Here is a 27,475-nt window from a genome sequence, read left to right on the forward strand (position 1 = left end):
TCTTTGGACCAAATGTTAAGGAGAGACTCACCAGGAGTGAACAAGATGGTAAGACCTTGTCTGCCTTTGGGATCCACCACCCCCCCAGGATCTTTTTTAGAAACCAGCGATGGGGGTGAGAAGATGTGGTTCAGAAAATATCAAGGGTTCCACCATGATATTCCTGTCGATAGATAATCCTGAGGCAGGGCAGGTGGCAATTATTATGGACATCACCTTAGAGGCATAGACTGGTTGCAGAGTCAAGGATTTTGTGGCCATTTTACTGAGAAATCCTATCAGTGCTAGTGAAGGATTGCCCAAGTGCCACACTCTGGAGGCAGTCAGGGGGCACTTAACCATGCACCCTCAAGCCTGGCAGGACATCACGCAAGATACATGGGTGTGTAGGATAATCGCCAGACATTACTCTTTTCCTCTTGTTTCCCCTCCTCAAAAGAAGAGAGGATTCCCAGCTTGCCACCCAGTGAAATGGAATCCACAGCAGCAGAAGCATCAAAGCTGCCAGATAAAAAGTCATCCATTAGGTCCCCCTGCCAGACCAATTGGAATCTGGAGTCTATTCCAGGTTCTTTTTACTTTAAAAAAAAAAAAAAAAAAAAGGTTCTTTTTACTTTAAAAAAAAGTTAAAAAAAACACAAACTGGGAACCTCAGGCCAGAATTGGACCTAAGCCACCTTCATTTTGTAAAACAAAGTTCCATATGGTCACAGTGCATACATCCTACATCTTATGAGGGAGGACAACGGGATGCACTCTACAGATCATCAGGATGCCCACTATCCTATCAAGATAGCAAGACAGTCCAGGGGATTTCTCTGCTTCCGGCTGGAAGTCGGTCACTAGTTTAGGGCACTGCCCTTTGGTCTCACCACAGATCACCTGGTGTTCAGCAAATGCATGGTAGAGGTAGCAGCATGTATCAGATTGCTGGAGTTCTAGGTGTTCCTATATTTAGATGACTGGCTCATCACCACTCCAACCAGGGATCTGCTGATCCAGCAGTGGGACGTCTTGCAACTCATTCAGAAACTTGGTATTACAGTTAGCCAAGCAGTCATTTGACACCTACACAACCGATAGAATGCTATCAATCAAATGGCCAGACTCCCAGAGTCCATGGTTGCATTCCTGCATCAGGTAGCTGTTCAAGTTCAACACACTGTCCCTCTCATGAGACTTGTTCTCTGGCTGCTAGGTTTAATGGTTTCAATGATTTCATTAGTTCCCATAGCAAGATACTGCATAAGAATTAGTCAGTCGACCCCATTAATGCAATGGTTCAGAGTATCACATCTTCTTCGTGCTCAAATTCATCTGACTGCCATTTACAAAGATTACATCAGGTGGTGGCTGACTTCTTTGGTAGTGTTGTAGGGTCAACCATTCTTCTCATCGTCTGCAGTGGCTACAGTAAAAACAGATGCTTCCCTATTGGGGTGGAGCATTTCAAACGAAGACTGTTGAAGGTTTTTGGTCTCACACAGTAGCCAATCTTCACATCATTGTCTTGGAGATGAGAGTTGTCCTCCTAACACTGCAGACCTTTCAGGATTTTGTCCCTGAGGGTGTAATTTCTATCTAGATGGACAAAATGACAGTAGTTTGCTACGTCAACAAACAAGATGGAGCCTGCTCATTTCCACTCCAACAGAAATCTGTGTGTGAGACAATGGATGATGTCTTTCTGTCACTTTCTCATAGTAATGCATATCCCCGGGACTTCCAGTGTTCTAGAGGACAAGCTGAGCAGGGCCATTGTTCTACCTCATGAGTGGTCCCTCTGTCAGGCAGTGATGATACTAAGCTTCACCCACTGGGGCCAACCTTGCTGTGATCTTTTTGCTTCATATCTAAATAAGTGCAGCAGTTACTCTGTCCTAATCCGTCCGTAGGGTCACTGAGGAATACTGTAGTCTGCAACTGGCCTATGTGTCTTCTGTAAGCATCCTCCCCCCAATAACATTGATAAAATGTATTCAGAAAGCCAGAAGGTGCAAGAACAGAGTAATCCTCATTGCTCTCTTTTGGCCTGGCAAGTTTGGTTCCCTATCCTTTGGTCTCATCTAGTACAGTTTCCCTGGACATTAAATTGCCATCCAGATCTCCTGAGTCACACATCTGGACAGACTTCCCTGAAGCTAAAGAAGTTTAAGCTAACCACTTGATTCCTCCAATTTTAAAGGTGTCCATAGATGCCAGGCTGTTCGCTTTGGTAGTTCACATTTCGTTAGTATAACAAAAGCAAAATACCAGGAATATTTAAAAGGTTAAAAATCAACAAGATCAGTGATGAAAAAAAAAAAAAGAACCAAACGGTTCAAATACAAAAAAACACATACATTTAATGTGAATATAAAGAAATAGCACAACACCTCGGCAAAATCCGTCTTTTAAGAGTTAATGAATTACAAGGAACACAGTATTAAATAATAAAATCAATTAACAATAATAAAACAATTATCCAATAAAAATAATGCACTATAAAAGATATTTTCAAGAGCATTAGACCAGTAGGTATCCGGGTGCTAAATTTTAAAATAAAAATAGTTTCTTTAAACAGTAATTTATTTTTCAACAAAAAAGCATTCTCAGCAGTAACATGTTCTAATATGCACCCCCTCAAATCAGAAAAAAACTCCTTCATGGACATTATTATAGTGAACAGGATTTTCACATTCGTTGTTCTTAATATCCCTAATATGTTCCTGCAGTCTTATTTTAAAAGATCTTTTGGTTTCCCCTATATAGAAAAGACTGCATGAGCATTTTAAAACATAAATCACACCTTCTGTGTGGCAAGTATATTGAGCTATGGGGTTATATCTAACTCTATTAATCCTATCAAAGGATTTAACCACACACTGACATATAGAGCAGCTTCCACAAATAATGGTACCACAACTACTAATTTCTCTTCCAAAACCTTCTTTCAGAACACAGAATCGACTGTGAACCACCATATCTTTCACACTCCGACCCTTTCTAAAAGATATTTAAGGGGTTTCCATAAGTTTCTAACACAACTCATACCCCTGCCGACACAACTGTAGCTGTAAAAGAACTGGCCAATAATATTTAATAATATCCACCACTTCCTGAGTTAAGATGTTAAAAACAGTAACAAAGTAAATGTTTCTACTTTCACTAGACTTATGCCTACCAAACTCATCATACATTACCCCGCTCTTTATATTTTTCCCATTACACTGCTCCAACTGAAGCAATCTTTCAAGAGCATCCATAAGTCCTTCACTATAGCCCCTTTGTTTAAACATCATAGAGGTGCGAATAATCTGTTCAGCAGTTTTCACATCACTACATAGTCTGCTAACTCTTAAAATTTCTCCATAAGGCAAAGCATTCAACACGTGCAGGATGACAACTCTTACTGTCTAGAAAATGGGTAGGAGTTGTGATAGGTTCAACATCCTTCCCTTTGCCATCCACTTCCAAATTTTTTACCTGGTGGTGGTTTTTGAATGGATGGACCTCATCAGGGACCTTGTTCTTCTACAGCCTCAGACTGCTTGTCCTATTTATATGGCCATTTCCTCATCAAGGTTAAGGGTGGCGATTTTTGTTATGATGGTAAAATAAATTTTCTGGTTATGAGCAGGCAAACTCAATCTGAAGTAATTATGTGAAATCAATAAGGGAGGAGTCAGAACCCATGGTGGTGTCAAGGTCAGATCCGAATCCGATTGGATCTGATAACCCATAGATTGAACCGGATGAAAACAAGAAACACGGCTCTATTATTATGGTAAATATATAACTTTAGTTTCTTCTGATGATTGCTTTTTACAGGCACCTCCTAGATCCTGTCAAGAGTGAGGGCATAGAGCATTATAGGAGTTGAGATGGAGTTAGAGCATGGTAAAATTGTGAAAGTGTTGATCTGTAACTAGTGCTTCTAAGTAACTGATCCTAGCTGTGGAAGTAGATGGGTATCATCCATTTAACATTACATTCATCTTGTATCTTTTTACTGCACCAACAAACTGTTTACTAAAAAACTCAATAATGCTTCTTTGCTGGGAATTTCAAAAAATAAGTCAAATGTGCTCAGAACTGATTAAAATAAATGAAACACTGAAGGAGTATATCAACTCAAATAAAAGGCTGGAAAATGGAAAAAGCTTTAAACAGATATTCAGCTGAGTTGGTAAAACTGCAAAAATCAGTGTGTGAAATGAAGAAAAGGCTGGCTGAGTATGAGACTGCTTAAGAAGAGATGTTTAAAAAAAAAACAGAATTAGATGATAGAACAAACTTACCAACAGAAAAAGTTGATTTTGAGAAAACTGTGGTAAAAGGGCAAAGTATTAAAACCTGGAGACAGTAGAGTGTTTGTGGAGAATGATTATTTACTGTACACCAGGAAGAAGAGAGCTAAATCTGTTCCAGTAATTGTGGAATGTCCAGAGAGAGGTATGAGATTCTAACTGATCGATCTGTCTTCAGAAGATTTTTCCTGGAGGATTAAAGTTATTTTTGATGCAGAACAGGTTGAGGAGGTAATGTAAAAGTTTGTCCTATCAAAAGTGAGCCATGAAGCAGATGGGGGGGGACTCTTCTTCTCGTTCTTCTGATAATAAAGCACACAGAGAAACCTATCCAGTGAAATCTTTTCCAAGGAAAATGCTTGAGGGACCTAGAAAAAAGCACTGGAGTTTACCAGAAGAATTGGGAGTACCTTTGAATTTGAACCAGAATCTGGAGTTGGGAGATGGAAATGAACAGGAAGAAGACCAGAAACACATTAATATGAGTAAATGTGAGACTGCAAAGCATCAGTCACATTTCAATATGGCTGTATAAGAATAAGTGGAAAGAGTGGACTTTTGTTGATTTGTTAAACCTGTGGGAAAGTGAAAAGCATTTGCCTCACTTCATCATTAATGTTTGGAAGGGCTCTGAGGGGGAGGGTAAGAAGATGGAAAAAGGTAACTGTAAGTAAAACAATTTCTATTCTTAACGGTGTTTCTATGAAACGTTTCACAATATGAATTGCATATTTTTAGTGAAGTATTTTCATTTGTTCTTGTATTTGATAAAGTTACTAAACAGATGCCTTTTTTCTTATTCTTCTGTCTGTCCTTTTTTTGGTTTTAAGAAATGTAAGCATTACAGAACGAGAAGAAAAGCTAGACAAAAGCATGCTTAAGTTAATAGACTGTAATCTTGGGTTGTGTAGGTGGGGAATGGGGTGTAAAAGTACGCAGATCGTAATACATGTAGAGTTAAAGTATTTTCTCTCTCTTATGCATAGGTGAATATCTGGATTAAGACTCTTGGCTTAATCTAATACATTTTAAGTGGAAACGAGTACAGGCAGTCTCCAGGTTAAGGACATACGTTTTTTAGTCTGTCATTAAGTCAAATTTGTATGCAAGTCAAAACAAGTACATATGGTTCTTGTTAAATTTCACTTAGTCAAATGGTTGCCTCAGTCTAGTATTTATTTTACTTTTCTTTACATATAAAACACTTTAGAAGCACTTCCAAATTAAAAAAAAAATCTTAAACATATACTGTAGTAATAATACTGTAAGTACAGTGTAATAGTGCAGTAACTATGTTCATACACTACAGTACAGTAGCACATTCCATACAAAAAACATATTAAACTTACCTCTTTTTAAGTTTCACTTCAAATTTCTGTATTACAGGCATCACCCACAAATGATTTCCACTCTTTTCTGAACTTTCATACCTCTGCCAGACCTCCTACTATCACCTAGACCCTAGTGAGCCACAATGTCATTTGCCCATTCTACTGTACAGTACAGTAACTACTTCAGTACTGTACAAGACAGCGATCTTGACTAATAAGATCACGAACATAGCAATCTCTTAACTAATTGGATCTCTTGTTCTCCATGAAGGCGGAAGTGACTGCTCTAACAAGACGTGCGAGCAGCTTCACAAATAGGTAAAATGAGGAAAAGTAAAGTACGACATAATTCTTCATTTTCAAGGTAAGATTTGGGCAACTTTAAGGATTTTTATTTATTTTCATGTTATTTCCAACATTGCACTAGCCTGTTCTTATCTATGGATTGTCCTTATGTCAGATGTCTGTAACCCAGGGACTGCCTGTAAATATGGGACACCCAATATAATGAAAAGTTTTCCTTCAGCAATAAATGTTTCCGCTTGTCTTTCAGGCTGCAGCACGGGACTATGTTTTACTTTCTCTTACATGTAAACAAGCTCAGAAAAGGGCACTAAAAGACAACAGTGGTTTCTTCAAGGCTAAAAGCTAATGATTTCTGAAAGCATGCCAGCTATTTTCACATGAGTGAATAAAGTTTAAAAAAAAAAAGAAGAGACACCAATTACAGTAGAGCCTTGATTATCCAAAACAACAATTATCCGAACACAGCCTTCCAAAGTTTTAGGGTAGGAAAAAATCATAAAGTCCTAATATGTCAACATTATACATATTCGCTTCTGTATGTTTTTGAGCTTGAACCACCTTTTGTGTGAAAAATATTCAATGTTAAGTTGTCAATCTCGCCTTCATTCTTGCTTGATGGGTTCGGAGCCGATCCCTCGGCTCCGACTCAGCACTTGCTAAGCTCGAGAGTCACTTTTACCAGCTCGAGGCAGCCCCATATCCCATGATGCAAGGCGGTAAGTACCCAGATCTCGTTTGCCGCTTCGCTTATGAGGTCCTCCTTTTACCAGCTCCTGGTAAGTGATTCTCTTTTTGGATATTTAAGCCCCTTTTTCTTAAAAAACCCTTAATTGTTAGTTATTAGTTAATTTTTTACCTTTTGTGACAGAAAATCCCTGTCTTTTCTAATTATTTTTAGTCAAATTTACCCATCCCATCCCCTCCCTGTTAGGGTGTGTGTGTTGTTTATAGAAATACCTTTTTGGGTATTTTATTTAAGTTAATTTTTGACTGGTGTGTGTGTGTGTTTAAAGCACCATGTCAAAGGAGAGGGTCTCAGGTTTTAAGAAGTGTGACTCGTGCTGTCAGAAGATGTCTCTGACAGACGGTCACACTTCTTGCCTTTATTGCCTAGGCCCTCTTCACCTGCAGGACTCCTGTGCTATTTGTCATTCCTTCAGCCAGAGAGTCCTGCAGGAAAGACGTAATAAACTGATTCTTAGGGGCCTTCTTAAGCCGGAGGGCTCTCCGGCTAAGTCGGCTCCATCCAAATCAGTTAAACCTTCCAAGGCCCAGGCTTCTGTATCTAAGCCTGCGGCCTCGGCCCCGACTCGTACTGAGTCGAGATCGGCTCCGGCTGGAGCCGATTCTGGCTTAAAGCCTTCGGCACCGATGGCTATCGGTGCCGAATCTGTATTGACCACTTCGATGTCGGCTCCGATCGGTTCCGACACCCATGTGGCACAGGCATCGGTGTCGGCTCTGATCGGCTCCGACACCGTTACTTTGGTGGCTGTATCTGCTCCGGCTGGAGCCGATACATCGAGGCTTCCTGTCGGCTCCGAGAGGTCGGCTCCGACAGGATCTATAGTATCGGCTCCGATGGCTCATTCCAGGAAGAGGTCGAGGTCTCCTTCCTTGGAGCCGATACTTTCGGCTCCGGCTTCACCTCTTCTATCGGAACGGAGCCATCGGAGCCGATCTTCAAGGTCATCCAGGTTGTCAGATCATGACCTAGAGAGAGTGGTCAGTAGATTACTTAAGTCACAGGTACTGGCCCAAATGTTACACAGTCCGTCTCAACAGGCGACTGTTGGTCCACACCCGTTACAGTTCCTCCTTCAACTCTACCCCAGAGCTTGGAGTTGGAGTCTTCGGGAATGGTTACTGCTACGGCTGGAGGACGGATACCCCTTCTGTTCCTTCAGCCTCTACTCTTATCTCCTCTTGAGACCTTCCTTAGAGGGATTCGGTGGTCGGGCTTCCATGGTCTCCTCCGAGGGGTGAGTGGCATCGGACCCTTGTCCGAACCCGCTCTTCCCTTGGAGCCTCGGCCTTGGTGAGCTCGGCTCCGACATCTGCCTCGGAGACTTCCCTTCGGTGGTCCCTGGAGTTCCTAGCTCTTGGAGCGGGTTCTCTCGGACCTGCCTGGGAGGGAGCATTCGAGGTGATGAAGAGTGTACTGGCCACTGGTATCAGTCAGCAGTCTGTTCCCGTAGCTCCTCCCTCTATAGTACCTGTTGACATCTCTGCCACTTCTCTTGCTACAGGACCCAGAGATCCTCCGCCTCAGGTTTCCCCATTGGGAATTTCCCCTCATCCGAGGATTCTCCTGAAGTTTCGGGAGAGCCTGGTAGGAAGAGGACTTGTAAGAGGAAGCAAGTAGACTCGCGTGAGTCTGTCACTTGGATACTGACTTTGATGAGTCAGAGGGATCCCCCTCTGAGGATGTCTCCTTCTCAGACATCCTAGAACTTCTGAAACAGAGGGGAAACTGGCCCACCAACAATCCCTCTGAGGATGAGTCAGTATACCTAGAGGCGTTTGGATCTCGGCCCTCCACCTCCTGGGTGTCTCCGCCTTTCGACCCCCTTATGCAGGTTATTGCACGAAAGGCGTGGGCAGCTCCTGACTCTGTAGAGCCAGTCCCTAGGAGGCCTTCAAAATTTATCACTGCTCCGAGTGACAAACAATTCCTTACTAAGGGTGTCCCCGCTGATGCCATGGTGGTGGCTGCGGCCACCAAAAAGGAACTTGCAGATCCTTCCGTGCCCGTCCATCCTCCTAATAAGGACTCTAGGACCATGGATAGGTACGGTAAGCGGATGTTTTCCTCAGCGACCTTTGCTATGTGTTCGCTGAATTACCTATGTCACTTCACCAGACTCCAGAGAGATATCCTGAAGGAGCTGGGAGAAGTAGTTCAGGATCCTACAGCTGCAGGGGCTCAAGAAAAAATTGCTTCGCAGCTAGGAACCCTCAATTCCATTGCAAACTCCTCCATGCGGCTAATATCTTATGCTGCGGATGGAGCGAGTAGAGCCGCAGGTACAGGTGTGGCTCTTAGACGCCAAGCCTGGATGCGGCTATGTGATTTTGCGGATCCCTTTAAGGCGTCCTTCACAAATTCTCCCTTTGATGGGTCAGCTTTGTTTGGCCCTCAGGTGAAGGAAACCTTGACCAGGTGCGAGCAGGACGGCAAGACTCTTTCTGCTGTTGGAGTCCGTTTTTCCACCCTTCTAGACCTTATGCCAAAGGACAGAAGGGCGGGAAGATGTGGTTCCGTAAATCCCAAGGAGTCACGCCGATTCACGTGGTCAATTTAACCCTAGAGGCAGAGGGGTAACAACAACAGACGCTCTAGAGGCAGAGGGGTCCAAGAACCAGGGAAACAGGGAGCCTCTCTCTGACAAGCCCTTTCAGCATCCCTGAGGTGTTGCCCGGCTGTCCCTCCTTGGAGGCAGTCGGGAAGATTATCACTGTACCCAGAAGCCTGGCATTCCCTCACTCAAGACAGATGGGTACAGTCGATCATATCCAAGGGTTACATAATTCCTTTCGAGGAAAGTCCCTTCCCTCAAGTTCCCTTCCAGATGTACCACCCGGTCTAAGGGAGATTGCAGAGTCAGAAATCGCAAAACTACTGCAAAAAGAGCCATTCAGCCAGTTACAATAGACCATTCAGAGCCGGAATCTACTCAAGGTTCTTTTGGTCCCCAAAAGACGGGAGACTGGAGACCAATATTGGATCTCAGCAGACTCAACAAGTCTGTCAGGAAGACAAGATTCGAATGGTCACTCTTCAGTCAATTCTGCCCTTCTTACAGAAGGACAACTGGATGTGCTCAATAGATCTTCAGGATGCGTACTATCACATCAAAATTCACAGACGCTCCAGGAGATTTCTCCGCTTCGGCTGGGGTCCAGTCATTTCCAGTTCAGAGCCCTGCCCTTTGGTCTCACTACAGCCCCCAGAGTGTTCACCAAATGCATGGCAGTGGTCACGGCTCACCTGAGACGTCAAGGATTCCAGGTGTTTCCGTATCTCGACGACTGGCTCCTGTCAGCCACCACCAGGCATCAGCTTATACAAGCCAGGGATTACACAATAGACCTTTGTTCTCATTTGGGCATCTCAATCAACTTCGAAAAGTCATCCTTATCGCCCTGCCAGTCTATTACCTTCATAGGCGCAAACTTAAACACTGTTCGGATGTCAGCAACCCTTACAGAACAAAGAGTTTCAGACATTCAGACTCATGTCAGGATCATTCTGGCCAGCAAGAAAATACAGGCCAGAATGGTTCTAAAGGTATTAGGTCTCATGGCTGCGGCCATTACTCTTCTTCCCCTGGCTCGATTCTACATGCGCCTTCTTCAGTGGATGCTGTTCGCACAGTGGTCATACCAGCAACTTCCAATGCGTCACCAGATTCTGGTGACACAGACATGCAAAGAGCATCTTGCTTGGTGGATCACATCGTCTCAGGTTCACCAAGGCAGGTACTTTGTACCCCCTTCCCCGATAGCCACTGTCACCACGGATGCCTCCCTGATCGGGTGGGGGGGTCATTATCAGGGCAGGATGGTTCATGGGACGTGGCAGCCGTTCGAGTACCATCTGCACATAAATGTCCTGGAGATGAGAGCAGTGCTTTTAACGTTGCAAGCCCTCAACGACTTTCTTCCCGTAGGGACAATTGCAGTCCACACAGACAACATGTCTGTAGTTTGGTATATCAACAAACAGGGCGGAACCAAGTCCTACCCCTTGTGTCGAGAAGCACTCAGACTATGGCAATGGGCGATCTCCTCTCATCGGTTTCTGGTAGCAACGCATATCCCTGGGAAAACCAACATTATAGCGGACAGATTGAGCAGAGCTATCCTCATGCCTCACGAGTGGTCTCTCAAGCAATCTATAGCGGAAGAGATTTTTCTGGAATGGGGTCGTCCATGTTGCGATCTTTTGCTACTCCCCAAAACAGCAAATGTCCAGACTTCTTCAGCCCCTTCCCTCTATCAGGCCATCCCCTCACAGACGCTCTGACCCAGGATTGGCCCCAGCGACTTCTTTATGCCTTCCCTCCATTTCCTCTGATCCCTCAGGTGATCCAGAAAGCTACCGTTTGAGAGCCAAATTGATTCTCATTGCCCCTTACTGGCCTCGACAAGTTTGGTTCCCGTTCCTCCATCATCACCTTTTGGTGCAGCCGTGGCATCTGGACCCAGTGCCAGACCTTCTGATTCACCAATCGGGTCAGCTGCACCGGTCAATCCCTTCTCTCAACCTCACAGCATGGTTGCTCCACTTCCTTCCTTAGCCAGGCTTCCTTTGATCTCTAACCCAGTTAGAGACATCATAGTAACCGCTAAAATCCTCTACCAGGAGGATTTATACAAGCAAATGGAAGCGTTTCTCTTATTGGGCTAAGGCCCAAAATATTGATCCTTTTACTGCCCCTGTTCAGGCAGTCCTGGACTTCTTAGCAGAGATTTTTCATGCAGGCTCCTCTTCTTCCACAGTCAGAGTTCAATTGGCTGCTATTTCTAATTTTCATGTCGGGATAGCAGATCATAATATTATGTCCCATAGGCTCTGCAGGGCCTTCTTGAAAGGAATTTTCCTACTAAAGCCTCCAATCAGGAATCCTCCTCCTCAGTGGGATCTAAATTTAGTGCTGACATCCTTGATTCTTCCCCCTTCGAGCCAGCTGTTTCTTGTTCCCTGAAATATCTTTCTTGGAAAACTTTATTCCTAGTGGCTATTACATCTGCCAGGAGGGTGTCTGAACTTCATGCTCTTTCGGTTCGACCCCCCTATTTGGTTTTTCACAAAGACAGAGTATCTTTGAGAACTAATCCATCCTTTTTACCTAAGGTCGCTTCAAAGAACAATCTGAATCAATCCATTGATCTCCTGTATTTTTCCTAACTATTCAGATAGAGCTGAACAAAAGCTACATTATCTTGATGTCCACCGTCAACTTAGATATTATTTGGACAGAACAAAAAATTTAGAAAATCTGATCAACTTTTTGTTTCCTATGGATAATAAAAAGGCCTTCCTGTTTCTAAAGTGACCTTGTCCAGATGGCTTTCTTCGGTCATCTCGAAATTTATACTCAGGGAAAACAGCTGTGCTCAAAACCTAAAGCACATTCAACTAGGAGCTTAGCTACTTCTACAGCCTTTCAAGCTAGACTTCCTTTGGACACTATTTGTGCAGCGCCACTTGGGCTACTCCTCACACTTTTGTTTCCCATTACAAATTGGACTTGGCCTCCAGGGACAGAGCCAGTTTTGGCTCTACAGTCCTCAAGAGTTTGTTCCATTGAGCCACCCAGGATAGAGGTGCTAGGGACGTGGTCCCATCAAGCAAGAATGAAGGCGAGATTGACAACTTAACATTAAGAAGTTATGTACCTACCATAACGTTCCATGTTAGTTGTCTTCTCTCGCCTTCTTTCTTGCGACCCTCCCTCCTTCCCCCTGGCCTGGACAAACCTTGTATAAGAAACTGTTATGCTGAAGACCATTCAGACCTGGTCCTTCTTCCGTCTGTAAGTTTTCTTTCTTCCTTTGGGAAGTATTTTATGCTTGGTGCTATTGCCCTTTGTCAGCAAACGAGATCTGGGTACTTACCGCCTTGCATCATGGGATATGGGGCTGCCTCGAGCTGGTAAAAGTGACTCTCGAGCTTAGCAAGTGCCAAGTCGGAGCCGAGGGATCGGCTCCGAACCCATCAAGCAAGAAAGAAGGCGAGAGAAGACAACTAACATGGAACGTTATGGTAGGTACATAACTTCTTATTATTGTCCACTGGAATTGCTGAATAGTTGAAAAGTATTGTCCCTGCGTGCAGAAAAAAAACAAGATTTTAGAAGTTTTTTTATCCAGTCCAATATATGTTTGATTATCTGAACAGTTTGATTATCCAAACTACCCTGGGTCCCAATAAGTTCAGAAAATCAACTCTCTACTGTAGTGCAAGGAGAAGCATGTGCAATAACTTCTCTATTTGGCACAAATGTTCCTATTAGCAGGGTTAAACTCCATTATGTGAAGATGTACATAATTCTGTTTTTCTATTAAGTTACAGGCTATGGTAGTGTTCTGGGGATGTTTGTTTTGAGCTTTTTATTAAAACGTCTTGTAAAATGAGACATAGGTTCCAGTGCTGATAATAAGAAAAAACTGTATAAAGGATTAACCTGCCAAGCAATCGCCACATGTATTACAAAAGTTACTATACATATACACACACACATACATACATATATATATATATATATATATATATATATATATATATATATATATATATGTGTGTGTGTGTGTGTATGTGTGTGTGTGTATATATATATATATATATATATATATATATATATATATATATATATATATATATATAAAATAGGAATAATGACATGATCTATAATGGCTGCATTTTCCATATTATCTTGGAATGGTCTCACAGGTAAAGACAAAAAGGAAAATATTTTATATTAAGAAATGCAGATTGCAAATAGCAGTGCTACAGGAGACACATTTGGAAAGTACTGAGCATATGAATTTGTTAAAGAAAGGATTTCATGATCATTATTCTGCAGAATATCAGGGACAGAGCCGAAGAAGGTGGAGATGTTTGAGCTCTAGGAATAGAGAAAGCTCTCTCCACTACCTCGAATTTCGAATGCCTTGGAGAGAAGGAAGCTAACGGCTCTGAAAGAACATTATTACAGTCCATAAGCTCCTTCCCCCCTGCAGGCAGAGCAGTCGAAGAGGGAGTCTGAGCTGAGCTAACGCTGAGGCTCCAAGGGGCAGCGATGGCTCCAACAACTTCAGAGTCAACTCCAACATCTCAAACACTGTGCTGATGCTCTGGCTTCTAGAGTCGTCCGGCTCAGAAGGGAGGTCTTAATGCACAGAAAGCATTCAACAGAGTAAGCTGAGATTTTATGACTAGGGCAATGGAAGCCTTTACATTTCCTGATACAATAATAAGGTTAATCAGAAAGATATATATGAGGTATTGGAGGCAGAAATCAAAGTGAGAACATTCCTTTGTTAGGTTTTGTCTAAACAGAGGAACCAGGCAGGGGTGTCCTACTTCCTATTTGCTATTTGTGTTATATTTGAAAACATTGGCAAAGAAAATAAGGGGCTCAGAAATTCAAGGATATAATTGGTATTAACTATAAGAATCAGAGGAGGTTAGGAAGGACTGGGAAGAGAGATTAGATAAGCAATTTACAAAGAAACAATGGGGGTATATGTCTCCCAAATATGCATCAAAATCTAGAAGATTTCTGAACTTTGCTGGAACTGCTTACATAGGTATTTTTATACCTCATGCAGACTTCAAAGAATTTCTCCTTAGGTAGACAGCAAATGTTGGAGGTGCGATGGAGCAAAAAGAAGTAACTGAGAACATATTTTCTGGGAGTGTAATGGGTTGTGGTAGACTTTAGAGAGTCCCTGCAGACTGCTCTGTTGGAGATGCTGTGTTGTGAGGAGGTTGGATTGACTGGGGAAATTATTTTTTTGAGCTATGATACAAACTCGGAATTGCCTCGACATTATAAGGCCTTGATGAGTCTAATTATGATGGCTGCCAAAAAAGCAATCACTAGAAAATGGAAATTGAAGTCTAAACGAACTTTGCCAGAAGTAGTGAAGATAGTAAGAGTCAAAACTGGAACTGGGATTTTTAGAAAATGGTTGGACCAAGTTATATAAATGGAACTGTGGGATCGATATATCCATAGGAGGAACGAGGTTTAAAAAAAAGACAGGATTTGAATGAGCTATATAATGATCGACTAAACATGACTGGGCATGTTAAAAGTGATGTAAAATGTTTACAGCTACAGTTGTGTCGGCACAGTTTGGAATGTAGAATGTTTGCAACTGAGATTGCATCTCTATGGTTTATTGTCATTTATATAAATGCAACATGGCCTATATGATACTTGATAATTTAATAAAGATGTTTCTTGTTTTAAAAAAATGAATAAAAGGAACAGCAAGAATTGGAAAAACTATACAGGGATACTTCTGTGAGCTGTAGTTTGGACTCGAGCTGGAAGGAAGAAGTAAAGAATATAAGAGACTGGAAGTTTATGCATTATTTTAAATTGGTCGTGGACTATAAAATATTTTTTCTTTTTGTCTTTAGTGTGTAAAATGTAATGAAGGAAGTGAAAAATATACTAAGTAAAATAAAAAAAGGATATTATCGGTATGATCAAGAAAAGTGAACTTCAGAAAAGGACATCTGATTCTGAATATGTTTATTTTTTTTTATTTTTTTTTTTTAGATATAAAATTAATGAAGATAAAACAAAGGCTCTAGCTATAAAATGTGTACCCACACAAGAATTGTTTTGCAATACCCGTATTTATGGGGACATGATAAAATGAAGTATATAAGTATGGATTAAAAAGGCTTCTGCTATGGCAGCTAAGTATATGTGGGTTGAGAATAAACAAAAGGTAATATAAAAACCGAGAAACTTGGAAACTGTTGCCTATGGATATGAATAGCAAGCAGCAAAATATTTTTTATCCCTATAATTTTATACATAGGTCGTCAGGTCAGGCATATTTTTATAAATCAGTAGAAAAGTTGTGGATAGTTAGTAATAGAGTTGAAGGATTTTATTTGGGAGGGGAAGAGGGCAAGAGTCAAGTGGGATATGTAGTTCCTTCTATTAGAAAAAAGAGGTTTAGGATTACCTGATTGGAAGGAATGTTTTAGAGCTACTCAATTAAGGCTCATATACACAACACAAGCAGGAAGCTACAATTGAAAGTGGAAAGGGATGATGATAAAGCAGGTGGGTAATTTAAGAAATAAGGAAAGAAAATGATTTTGGATGCAGATCCTTAAGGAGAATAAAAATAGTCATACATAATATTATATTCATAAAGTAGCATAAAGTATACTAAGAACCAAGCCAACACGCGAATGGAGAAAGATATTGCCAGTAGGGATGACTGCAATTTGGGGTAGAGAAAATGTGCAAGAGGGGGTGGAATTTACTGGAGGAAGCTGGCAAAGGGAAAAAAAAAGGTATTGGGAACAAATAATTAGAAAGAAAGGTGATAGAATGGAAAGAGGCCAAGAAGATATTTGGATTGCAGGCTAGTGATTGCCTTCCCTGTCAGGGATTGATATCAGAATATAGACAAACAGAAAGGACTTGGGGAGTCCTAAATAAAAAAAAAACTTGCACTGGTTTGAGTTTCTAATTGACTCTAGAATAGAAAAGGGATAATTAGTAGCATATATAAAATATTGCATGATAACTATAGAAATCGATCAGAAGAGGTCAGAAAGATTGGGAAGAGAGATTAGATGTGTGCAGTTCACGAAGAATGGGAGGACATATGCATGGCTCCCAAATATGCAATAAAATCTAGATTTTATTTTTTTTGTCTGGAAGTGTTAGCATAGATACATTTGTACCCTAAGCAGACTTCACAGATTGTTTTCCTTCAGTTAATATTGGAGGTGTAATGGGGATGAAAGAACATATGTACTTAAGACTGTAACAATCAGGAATTTTTTAAAAAATCTCTACAGAGTACTCTGTCAGGAATACTGGGCAAACAAATGAGTGTAACAAAAGAAATTATTTTTTTGAGTTGGATACATGATCTGAATTGCCTAGACATAGTAAGGCCTTGTAAAGTTTAATTCTAGTGGCTGTCAAAAAAAAAAGCAGTTACTAGAAACTGGAAATCAAAATCTAACCAACTGTACTCGATTCAGGGAATATTTTAACAGAGATAATAGAACAGGAAGTAGGGTCTTTAGAAAAGGGTAGGAGTAAATTACATAGAAAAAAAATAGAAATTGTGAACAATTCATGCATAAAATGTTTTAGAGGAGGAATAAGGTTTAAGAGAAGGCAGGATTTAATCAATTTTATGTAATGTTTCTTTAATTATATAATCTATAATAATATATGTGATGAGTAATGTTCGTAAATGTGAATTTGTTAATACAGTTTGATTGCTTTTATATAAATGTAAGTTTGCCGATGTCACAAGTGATGATTCAATAAAGGTGTTTAAAACATAATGCTTTCTCCTCAAGATGTGAGCTTTTTTAGACTGTTCAGCAACTAATTTATACAACATATGAATCTCTTTGCTGTGAAAGCAGTAAGGCATATAGGTATAAACTGTACAGATATTGCTGCACTCCCAAGAAGTTGAGGCACAAGCTGAGTTGTTGAAAATGCAGTCATATCTATGCGAACTATACCCTGGAGTGATTTATTTCACTTATAAAATTGGCATATTTATATACATTAAAGATTAGAAACTTGGTTAACTAGATTCTCAGATCATTTACTTAATGCTGTATTTTGATGTAAAAAAATAGTCCTTCCACTAAAGTTTGTACACACTTTTGAGAAAGTAAAGACATTTCTATTTGGATTTTAAACAACATTGCTACGTTCATATCAAAATATCAGAAGTAGCTTAAGTTATGAACTATGGATTCATAAATTTAAATGTCTAAGTTTGACAGTTATTTTTTAATGTTCAATTTTTATAGTGCCTTCAAACAATGATGATGTCATATTGTTGCACATCCATCAGAAAAGTGATTTTTGAAATTGCTGAATGGAGGTTTTGGTTGATATGTCCTGTCATATTAAGTGAACATAAGACACTTGTTGTTGTGCCTTTCGGCTTTTCCCGGTTAGGGGTCGCCACAGCGGAACTCTGGTCCGCTAATGATTGGTAGTTGATTTTTACTTGCCGAGTTACCAGCCCTGACGCACAACCTTCAACGAAGGTATGCCCATTCACGCATGTCTCTACGCAGAAGACGCTCTAGCTGAGAATTGAACCGGACAGCGTCTTACTGTGAGGCGACAACATTACAAGGTGGCATCACATGACAACTTGTTGAAATTGTATTCCTTAAAACATTTAATATTAAAGTTGCAAGGAAATGGTCAGCAGATTTCTGGAATGATTAACGATATAATAGAGAAGTTTGACTACAAGCTTTCCTTGGGTTGATTCCTTCTGTCTCCACTGGTAAACCATGCTACTCTGAAGAACTTACTTTACAACACTGTGCTGTTGGGTTGCACCTGAATAAGGGGATGTTTGTGCCTTGTGAATCTTCTGCATATAGAAAAAAATAAATGTAGGCTCATAGCTTGACAGTCAGCATTAATCCTTTACAGACTTAGAAAACTCAAGTTTTGGGCTGTAAAGTCAAATCTCATCAATAGTAATAAAAAAAAAACACTGAAAGTAACTGCATCTTTATTGAGGTTAAATTGCATTTCATATCATTGAAATGACTACTACTGAATGTAAGTGTGTTGAAAAGTTTAAACTTTGTAATAACACGCACATAGAGATACCTGGATCCATGGCACGGAGGGAGAGAGCCCTGACTGCAACCCAGGTGATTAAGATTTGACTAGTGGCCTCAACACTGAAAGAGCCAGATTGGGAAGTAGAGTGATGGGCCATAATACTTCTCAGCCCTTCTGAGGGATGGGGTTGGTTATAGGCACTCAGTGAACATATTGGGTGGTTGTGATTTCTGCAGGGGAAAGTAACACTTGTGATTCAGGATGGGGGGGGGTAGAGCTGATTGCTGGTAATGCCCCATGTAAAAGTGAAGGGCAATCAGTGATGTCAGCCCATTTCACGCCCTTTTCACTCGTGTAAACCAAGCATGTACAGAGGATGTATGGCTAACAGAAAAATCCAGGCCACCACATTGGCTGCCATAATGATAGCCCTTCCCACCACACCCTCACCCCCCCTAGTGATGGGGAGTGAATAAGCTGATTAGCTGGGAGAAAAGTAATGATTGGCAGTAAACAGTGACAAACTGCCATAAACACATACAGGATTACATATTTATATAAATGACTGTCTGTTTTTATTTGTGACAAATTGAAATAAAAGGACAGAAACAGATGTAGAACAGTTGAAGATATTTTTTTTTCTTACTACCGATGCAACATTATTCTACTGCTACAGTTTCTGAACTTTCAAGAGAAATATTAGCATAAACTATTCTTCAAACTTCTTATTCATAATGGTCTAGAAAGCCTTGCTTCGCAACAAGAATTATGGTATTGTTTAGAATGCCACCTAAATGCCATGATTACTGTTAAAATGGCCTTCCTTGAAGAAAATCCATTAAGGGTAAGGTACTTACCATAACAGTAGATCTTTAAGGCTAAGTCAGTGTAAAATGGAAATGCCTCCCTGCCTTCTTCCCCAAAGAAAGGATAGCTGTTTGTATGTAAGACTTATAGTAATAAACAAATAATCAGTGATTTTTTTTCAACTTACAAATGATGATTGGATTTCTCAGCTCCTTGACAGGCTGTTGACTCATTTGTGATGGGTTCACACAATTGTAGTCACAAATGAGTGAACATTCCCAAATGCAAACAGCATTTAGAACTAAAACAAATGCACACACGCACATTTTTGGAGGGGGCAAGCCCCTCTCTTGTACTCTTAATGTGGGAAATTGCATTAACAGTAGATCTTCGAGGCTAAGTTATTGAAATAGAAAAGCTGTGTCCTACCTACTTTCCCCAAGAAATGATATATATCTTTATGTAAGATTTTATTATTCTGGTAAGCTGAAAAATCAATGCAGAGTAGTTTATAAATGTGGTTTGCTTTCCCGTAAGGCCAGTGATTTTTTTTCAGCTCCTTGAAAACTTGCCAACTCATTTATGATCATTTTACCCCATACAATCACAAATGAGAGAGCATTCCTGTAATGCCAGGCTAAAGTAAGCCATTAAAAATTTAAATTTTTTTTCTTTCTCTTCTTTGTTGTTCATCTGTAATTGAAGTATTGCCCTCATGTCTTAGGAAGATGTGACTAGTCTTTTTGAATATTAAAGACAAAGGAACGTCTTATAAAGTGTGTTGGATCTCCAGACTTGCTGTCTTCTAGTGTGAATGTAACAAAGATAAAAGATCAAGAACAGTATTTCTGATGTGATGCAAGTGCTATAATGGCCGACGAACTTAATGGCTTGCATATCCTTAAGACAGTCAAGTTGATTCAAAGGGAAGGAAACATACAGGGATTTGTGTTGCTATTCTGTGGGTGTTAAGGCAAGTATAAACTGGTTTTACTACATAGTTTCTTCTTGTGTCAGAAAAGTGATGTATGTTGACCATCATGGTCTATTTGGAAAAAAATGATATGCAACTGTGTGTAACATGCAATGCAAGAAATGCTAGATGTTCATCACAGTCAGTGTTTTAGTACTGATTTTTGGGTCTTCTGCTGTGCAGAGGCCTGTGCGCTGGTCCAGATACCAGAGACTTTTCACAATCTCCCAGCTGGTGGACTCCTGTGCAAACTAACTTCAAGATGTTAGGGTATAAAGGGTGTCAGCTGATGCCATCTTTTGTTTTCTATTGCTGTGTAGTCAATACTGACAATGTAAAGTAAAAGCGGTATTGAGTCTGTTTGGCTTGAATCAGCAGAGTTCCAGGTGCCTATAGATAAGTACCCTATTGGGGGTGGGGGTTTTTTCTTGTTACTGTTCAAGAAAATTAATAATTGTCTTTATTGCGATTCCCCACAAAGATTTTCACTTACATTGCTTGTTTTGACTAGGCTTCAGCAAGATTTTGCTAATTGCTGGTATTGAGAGGTTCACTTCAAATGCTATTAAGCATAGAACCAAGTCTCTTCAGATGCACTTGGAGTGAAGCAAGGATTCTTTTAAGACAGGCCATTACATGCTTCTTAGTCCACTTGTTCCCAAGAAGCATAAGGATAAACGTTCAAAGGAGGGGATGTCTGGAGTTCCGAGGAAGTTTCTTCATCCGGGCCCTTGACCAAAATTGACGTCACCAACACAGGTGAGGTACCTTTGCAGCCCCCTAGTCTGACACCTTCTAGGCAAGGGGCTACCTTAACTAAGGACCATAGTTTGCAGCCAGATACTAGTCAACATTGGTTAGGTCTGAAACCACTGAGCAGGCTACAGTTTTCAACGAGTGCTATTGATCAAAGCTGGGGTCAGTATACCTTTGGTTGTTTGGAAGAAGATTTCCAGGAACCAGACTGAGGTTGCAGCTGCCCACCCACAACCAGAGTCCTTCACTTTCCCTAAGCCCTGGGCTTCCAAACCTGAGGCAATCTGGTTTGCCACAGTTATCTACGTCAAAGCCCCACTGCCTCATCTTCCTAGGTTTCTCTGTAGAACTTGGTCAGGCTGACTCAGAACTTCATGAGTTTCATGGTCCAAGCAAACCTACCCAGTGTAAGGATCTTGTGCCAGAAACTTCTCCTGGGAAAAGGGACACCCCCCCCCGAAGATTCACATTCCTTGGAATCGCAGGATGAGAAGGAATTGGCACGTATAGACCATGTTCTCCCTCATACCCTTGAAGATTCCAATTCTGATGACATCTTATCTTCAGCTTCATCCCGTGAGAATTTATTCTTTAGTGATGCCCATCACAGGCTAAAGGAAGCATTCATTTTGTAGTCTATGAAATTCTGTAAAGCTCAAACTCATTATGGAGAGCTTTTGAACTTTCCCTCTCATAGACCTTTGACTTTCTCCAGTTCATTTAGTTTTGGATGTGTTTGAGGACATCTCTCTACTCCACCAACTTTTTTCTTCCTGCTGCTAGAAAGCCAGATCAATTATATGGGATGCTAGAATCTCATAAGCATCTTTACAAAAATCCAGTGAAGGATTCATCAGTGGTTTCCAGAATCTGTTAAAGGAGCTCCTGGACATGCATCCAAAGACTTGTATTTCAGCCACCATGGCCATGAGGGCTTTCAACTTGCCTGTTCCATGTGCTCAAATACCTTGAGTTATTACTGGAACATGTTAAATCTAAGGCAGAGGGAATATTAGACATGAGCCTTCAGAGGGACATCCAGGACCTGTGCAATGCCTTCCTCCAGGTATCCAGAAGCTCATTGAAATGTGGCTATGACACACACAATACATCATGCAGGGTGATTGCCAAGTGGTCAGTTACTTGGAGACGTGCACAGCTGAGAATCCAGTGTCTGTCTGATAAGATAAAAGATGAGCTCCTTGATGCTCCTATGGGCAAGGAGTTTCTTTTGTGGACCTCTGAGAAAGTTGTGATAAGCTGGATAAGAAAGGAAACAAATCTGTCAAAGAATTCTGCATGTTTCCTACTCCTAGATATAACAGGAACTACACTTCCAAATATTGGCCCTTTGCATCTAAACATGAAAAAACTTGACACTAAGGGGGGAAGATCAGGATTGCAAAGAAAGTGACAAACTGAGTAGTGTTCAAAACCTGGGGAATTCAGGGATCCTGTCCCACCTCAGGAGCAGTTGCAACCATCTCCACCAACTCCTCTCCCCCAAATTCCACCCAATCCAATCTCCCAACCCATCCTTCCAAGCAGGAATAGTATCAACATTTTAGCCACCATTAGATAACCCAGCAAACATGGGTATTGAAAATCATAAAGAAAGGCTGTTTCATTCAGTTTTGTGAAAATAAATCCCTTCTTAAGGATCCCACCTTCTTCAAAAAAACAAGAAAACTGTTGCCTCCCTTTTTAAAGTGCCTGTTAATACAGGGCTCCAAAGAGTTCCCAGAAAAGAAATCTGCGCAGAGTTCTACTAAAGACAACTGTGCCCTGAAAAGAAGGGACTTTGAGACCTGTCCTAGATCTCTCTCAAAGTGAAACAAATTCCTTCATGTTCCCAAATTCAGGGTGTTAACCTTGCAAAGGTTGCTTCCTTTTATCTTTCAAGGGGCATGGGGTAGTGACTGATCTAAAGGATGCCTTCCTTTACATTCCTATAGCCCAGTAATGTAAGAGTTACCTATGCTATCAAGCAGTGGGGAATTACCAGTTTTGGTACCTTACCATTTAGCTTATCTACTGCTCCAGGGATTTTCACCAAATGTCTGGTACCATTTATTGCTTTCTGCTGGACACTAGGAGTCTATATAGCTCCTTATCTGGATGATTGATGATTCTGGGAAAATTTCCCCTCCCTCCTGCTGTCTGTTAGTGGGAGGAAGACCAAATCTCTACCACTGATTATGAACATTCTCCCCTAGAACAAAGAGGTCTGTAATTCACTCATATCTGACAGCTCTCAAGTCCACAACTTGGAGGATTACTCACCAGATGTCCTCTCTATCCTGAAATAGGACTAGAAAGTCTTATTTAGCTAAATGGAAATGGTTTTCTTTCTAGTGCCAGTCCAAAGGTATTCTGTCATCACAAGTTATTATGCCTCAAATATCTGAATTACCTCTCCTTCATATTCATACATGCCTTATCCTGTTCAGGTTCATTCCTTGGCCATCTGACCGTAATATCCAAATCTGTCTTGTTTGTTTTTACTGCCTTTTTTGTGTGCCAGCCTGCATGTAGTTTTTTTATTATTAAAGTTCAGCTCATTTATTAACCTTTTAAGCTCTTGTGGCTTGCATGTATTTATTTATTACTTGTGCAAGTTATTTATCTGGCAAGCATAATCATTTTTACTGTTGGTTAAGAAGCTTATGTGCACACATCTCCCATTAGACCACTTTAAGCCTACCAGTGAGAGAGACTAATGTGTATGATTTAGTATTTGGCTTGATTAAGAGCAGGCAGGTAATTGGGTCTCTGCCCCTTAACTCAGAGTGCTGGCAGTACTCTCTTGCCTGGAAGAAAGCTGTGGGAAATAGGTGAATTCTGATAGCCTTCCCTGGTAATTGTATGTGTGTATAAAAGGCAATTACCATGGATAAAGAGCCACACTGGAAAACAGTGGATTTATTCTAGCCCTGTGTGTATAACAGAGCAAAAGAGTGGTTGCCTTTGGGTGCCACCTTAAGCTTGAGCTCCTCCTTGACCCAAAACCCTTGATGCAGGGGAAGGCTCCAGATCTCGTTACTGCTATTGCAGCTTTGACATCTCCAATACAAGCTTGACTATTGTACGGTATATTTTTGTGTTGGTTTTCAGTCAGATAAGTTCATTTTATTCATTTTGTCAGGAAAGGTATTACTAAGCTATTTGCTACATGCTAACACTATCGGCTAATTTCCGACAAGTTGCTTTTGCATCCCATCTCTCACACTGAAGTTTCTGTCTTTATTCCCTCCCATCTCCTCCATCTCTCGTCTTACAACTAATTATACATTTTTCCCATTAGTTCTAATCTCTAAATCGTACTAGTAGGAAGTGCAGTTAAATATTGCAGTTAAACTTGTTAGGTTTTGGGTGCTGTTGTAGTGTTTTCTGTGATGGAGAAAGAACTCAAGCCGTTATTTAGAAAATGAATGCAAGTAGTGTGGCCATAAATTTCCCTCACAAGACCCTCATGATATGTTTTTGGTTTATTTGAATGTAGGCCATTTAGACAGTAATTGCAACATTTGCAAGAAAAAAATTTAGTTCACATACTCCTGGGTAGGAGAAACCAACTGTGCTGAAAGGAATGATCTGTTCCAAGTCCATGTCTGTTGAAAGGAGAACTCTGGAAGACAAGGACAGGAATTCCGCCAAGGGTCTAGACTGGAGAAGAGAAAAGAAAAATGGAGAGACGATGCGAATATATCTGGGTGGTCACTGGTAGCCATGATACCAGCTTTTCTATTGTATGTTGCTTTTGTGAGTATCTAACGAGCATAACTGTCCAGACTTTTGCAAAATGTCCCTGATTTTGCCTCATATTTTTACTCATCTCCTATTTTTTTATTTTCTAGAATATCATTAATGATTACAGTCAGTGTCAAACATTCATAGTGTTTATTATACTGAAAATGCATGTTAATGCAAAACCTATTCTATTAACTTTTTAAACAAATTGCATTAATATTTAAAAACTGCTCCTGATTTTAGATATTTGTCATAGTTGTCATCCCCCTCGTTATTTTTGGCTTTGTCCAAAATTCTTTAGCAAAGAAGGTGAGAGGTATGCCAAACCAGTGTGTTGTCATTACCAAAGGTTTTGTATATGCTTTTTCGTGATGTTTATCAATTGATTTTTTTTTTAATTCACAGGAAATTGAAGTCTTGAGGAAACAAGTGGAGAACTTAGCAGAGGAAAATGGGAAATTAGTAGGGCATCAGAATTTAAACCAGAAAATACAGTACCTGGTGAAACTTAAAAAAGAAAATGCCAGACTTATTGAGGTATGTACTTGTTAATTCAAGCAAGTTAGATGATGCTTTAAAGTTCATAATGCTAGGTATTTGAATATTTCCTTCTTGTTTCTTCTATAAGCAGTATACGTTCACCCCGTTTTCTTAAAAACAAGGTCGGTCTTTATTGAATTATCACTAATGACATGGGAAGTCATACATTTATATAAATGAAAACAACCATATTAACATTTTCTGTTGCAAACTTATACATCGCATAAAATCATCTATACAGTCATTGTCAGTCAGATTACATAACTCATTCAATTCCTGACTTCCCTTAATCTCATTCCTACTCCAAAACATTATCTGCATGTATTGTTCCCACAATTCTCACTTTTCTATGTAATTTGCTCCTACCCTTTTCTGAAGATTCCACTTCCAGTTCTTTTATCTCTGTTACTATATTCGCTACTTATACAGTTAGTTTAGACCTTGATTTCCATTGTCTAGTAACTGCTTTTTTTGGCAGCCACCAGATTTAAACTCAGCAAGCCTTAGTATGTCTAGGCAATTCTGATTCTGTATCACAGCTCAAAAAATAATTTCCTTAGTTTCACCAATTTGCTAACCCAGTATTTCTGACAGGGTTTTTTGCAGGGATTTTTTAAGTGTGCCAATGCATTATAGTCCCAAAAATATGTTCCCAATTTCCTCTTTCTTCCCCATCATATCGCTAACATTTGCAATCTATGTGAGGAAAAATTTGAGTCTGCTTGGAGTATAACAATAATTATGCAAACACTTCCAAGCAAAGATCCTAAATATTCTAGACTTTTTCGCATATTTGGGAGCCATGCATATATCCTCCCATTGTTTCTTTGTGAATTGATTATGCAGTCTCTCCTCCCAATCTTTTTTAACATCCTCTGATTGATTCCTATAGTTATAATGCAGTATTTTATATGCCATACTAATTATTCCTTTTTTAACAGCAGCTTCTGTTCTACATTTTACTAAAACATCTACCAGTACTGGTCTTTCACTTAGGACCCTCCTATTCCATTCTTCTTGCCTATATTCTGATATCAATCCGTGATAGGGAATGCAATCTCTAGTCTGCAGTCCAAATTAATTGTTGGCATCTTCCCATTCTGTTACCTTTCCCTCTCTGATTATTTGCTCCCTATACCTTGGTTCTTTTGCCAGTTTTCTCAAGTAAATCTGATCCCCCACTTGACCTGTAGTCTAATTCTTCTTTCATTCATAACTTTATTTTGTATTTAACACATGATATTTGGTGTACTTGTTCTGCTTCTGTTACTCTAAAAGGCGTTTTTCAGTGATGTTGGAATCAATAGAACACAGCAGAGAGGTGCATCCTAGCTACTGTCCCTCTTTTCCTAAAGCCCTGCATGCCTAAGTGTTGTCATATTCCATCCTAATGAGCATATAAAAGCATATGTAGCCAGTTTTCAGGCTAGTCCTTTTCCACTAACATTTTCATTTATGTTACTTTTGTAATGCAGTAGTGGACATCATGGTATATTAGGCTAGAGCCCCGACTACCACTAGAAGACTGGGGATCAGTTGACTGTCTTGGTACTTGAGGAGCTGACAACTGCCTAGAAGAGGGGTTGAGCCTGCTCACATCTGTCATGGAAGAGGTATTTGCCCCAGCAGACATGCTGCACCCAAGCTCCTTTATGGAGACAGTAGAGCCAGGGGCGATGTTTTACAGTCCCATGCAATGCCTATTACACATGGAACACCAGAGTATCACAAGGCATGCACAGGGAAGTGGTAAGGCCAGCTTAGCACCCTCACTGCTATGGTGGATGATGTCACCACGTCCAGGGCTCAGCTCTTGTCCCAGGGGCAATGACTGAGGGACCATGGACTGTCATGCCGTAGGAAGATATGGGTCAATGGCATGACCAGGTATGGGGCAAGGAAGGGGGGGGGATTCTGCAGTGCTTTGTCATTTAGTCTGTGATGTTGCTCCTGTTATTTATAGCTTTATGTTTTATACCATTAAACTATAAGGATCTTACCTTGAATGACCCTTTATAGTGGCTGTAACAGATGGATAGTCCTGTGCGCATTCTTGTGTCACTCTTAAATCTCAGGCCTTTATACTCTGGATGCATGTGTCCCTTTGGCTGATGCATGATGTCTTTGCACCACATCTAAAGGATAATTGAGCCCTAGTGATACCCACATCTTCCTAGCCTCTTGTTCAGTTTTAGAACTCTTCTTAATATTAGTCACTGGAATGTTATGTTATGTTTTTATGGTCTAAAAAGCATAGATCGTCCAGGTGTATCTACATTAACAGGTCATAAATCAGGGCCCCAAAAAGCTCTTCTTTTTTGACTGGAACCAACTCATAACATTAACAACCACCTTCATTACCAGGACTTCAAATATTCAGTTTTTTAA

The 27,475-nt window shown here is 40.5% G+C and overlaps 1 protein-coding gene across 1 annotated transcript in view; it reads left to right on the forward strand.

The window, feature by feature from the left end:
• KIF15 (kinesin family member 15) overlaps positions 1 to 27,475 on the forward strand; it is a 2,415,358-nt gene that overhangs the window by 2,366,212 nt on the left and 21,671 nt on the right. Inside the window, exon 37 of the mRNA XM_044065522.1 lies at positions 24,953 to 25,084. Coding sequence (XP_043921457.1) covers positions 24,953 to 25,084 — 132 coding nt within the window. The remainder of the gene's footprint in view (positions 1 to 24,952; positions 25,085 to 27,475) is intronic.

The sequence above is a fragment of the Protopterus annectens genome, chromosome 3.part0 (assembly GCF_019279795.1).
Source record: "Protopterus annectens isolate FY-2018-M chromosome 3.part0, PAN1.0, whole genome shotgun sequence".
Lineage (NCBI taxonomy): Eukaryota > Metazoa > Chordata > Ceratodontiformes > Protopteridae > Protopterus > Protopterus annectens.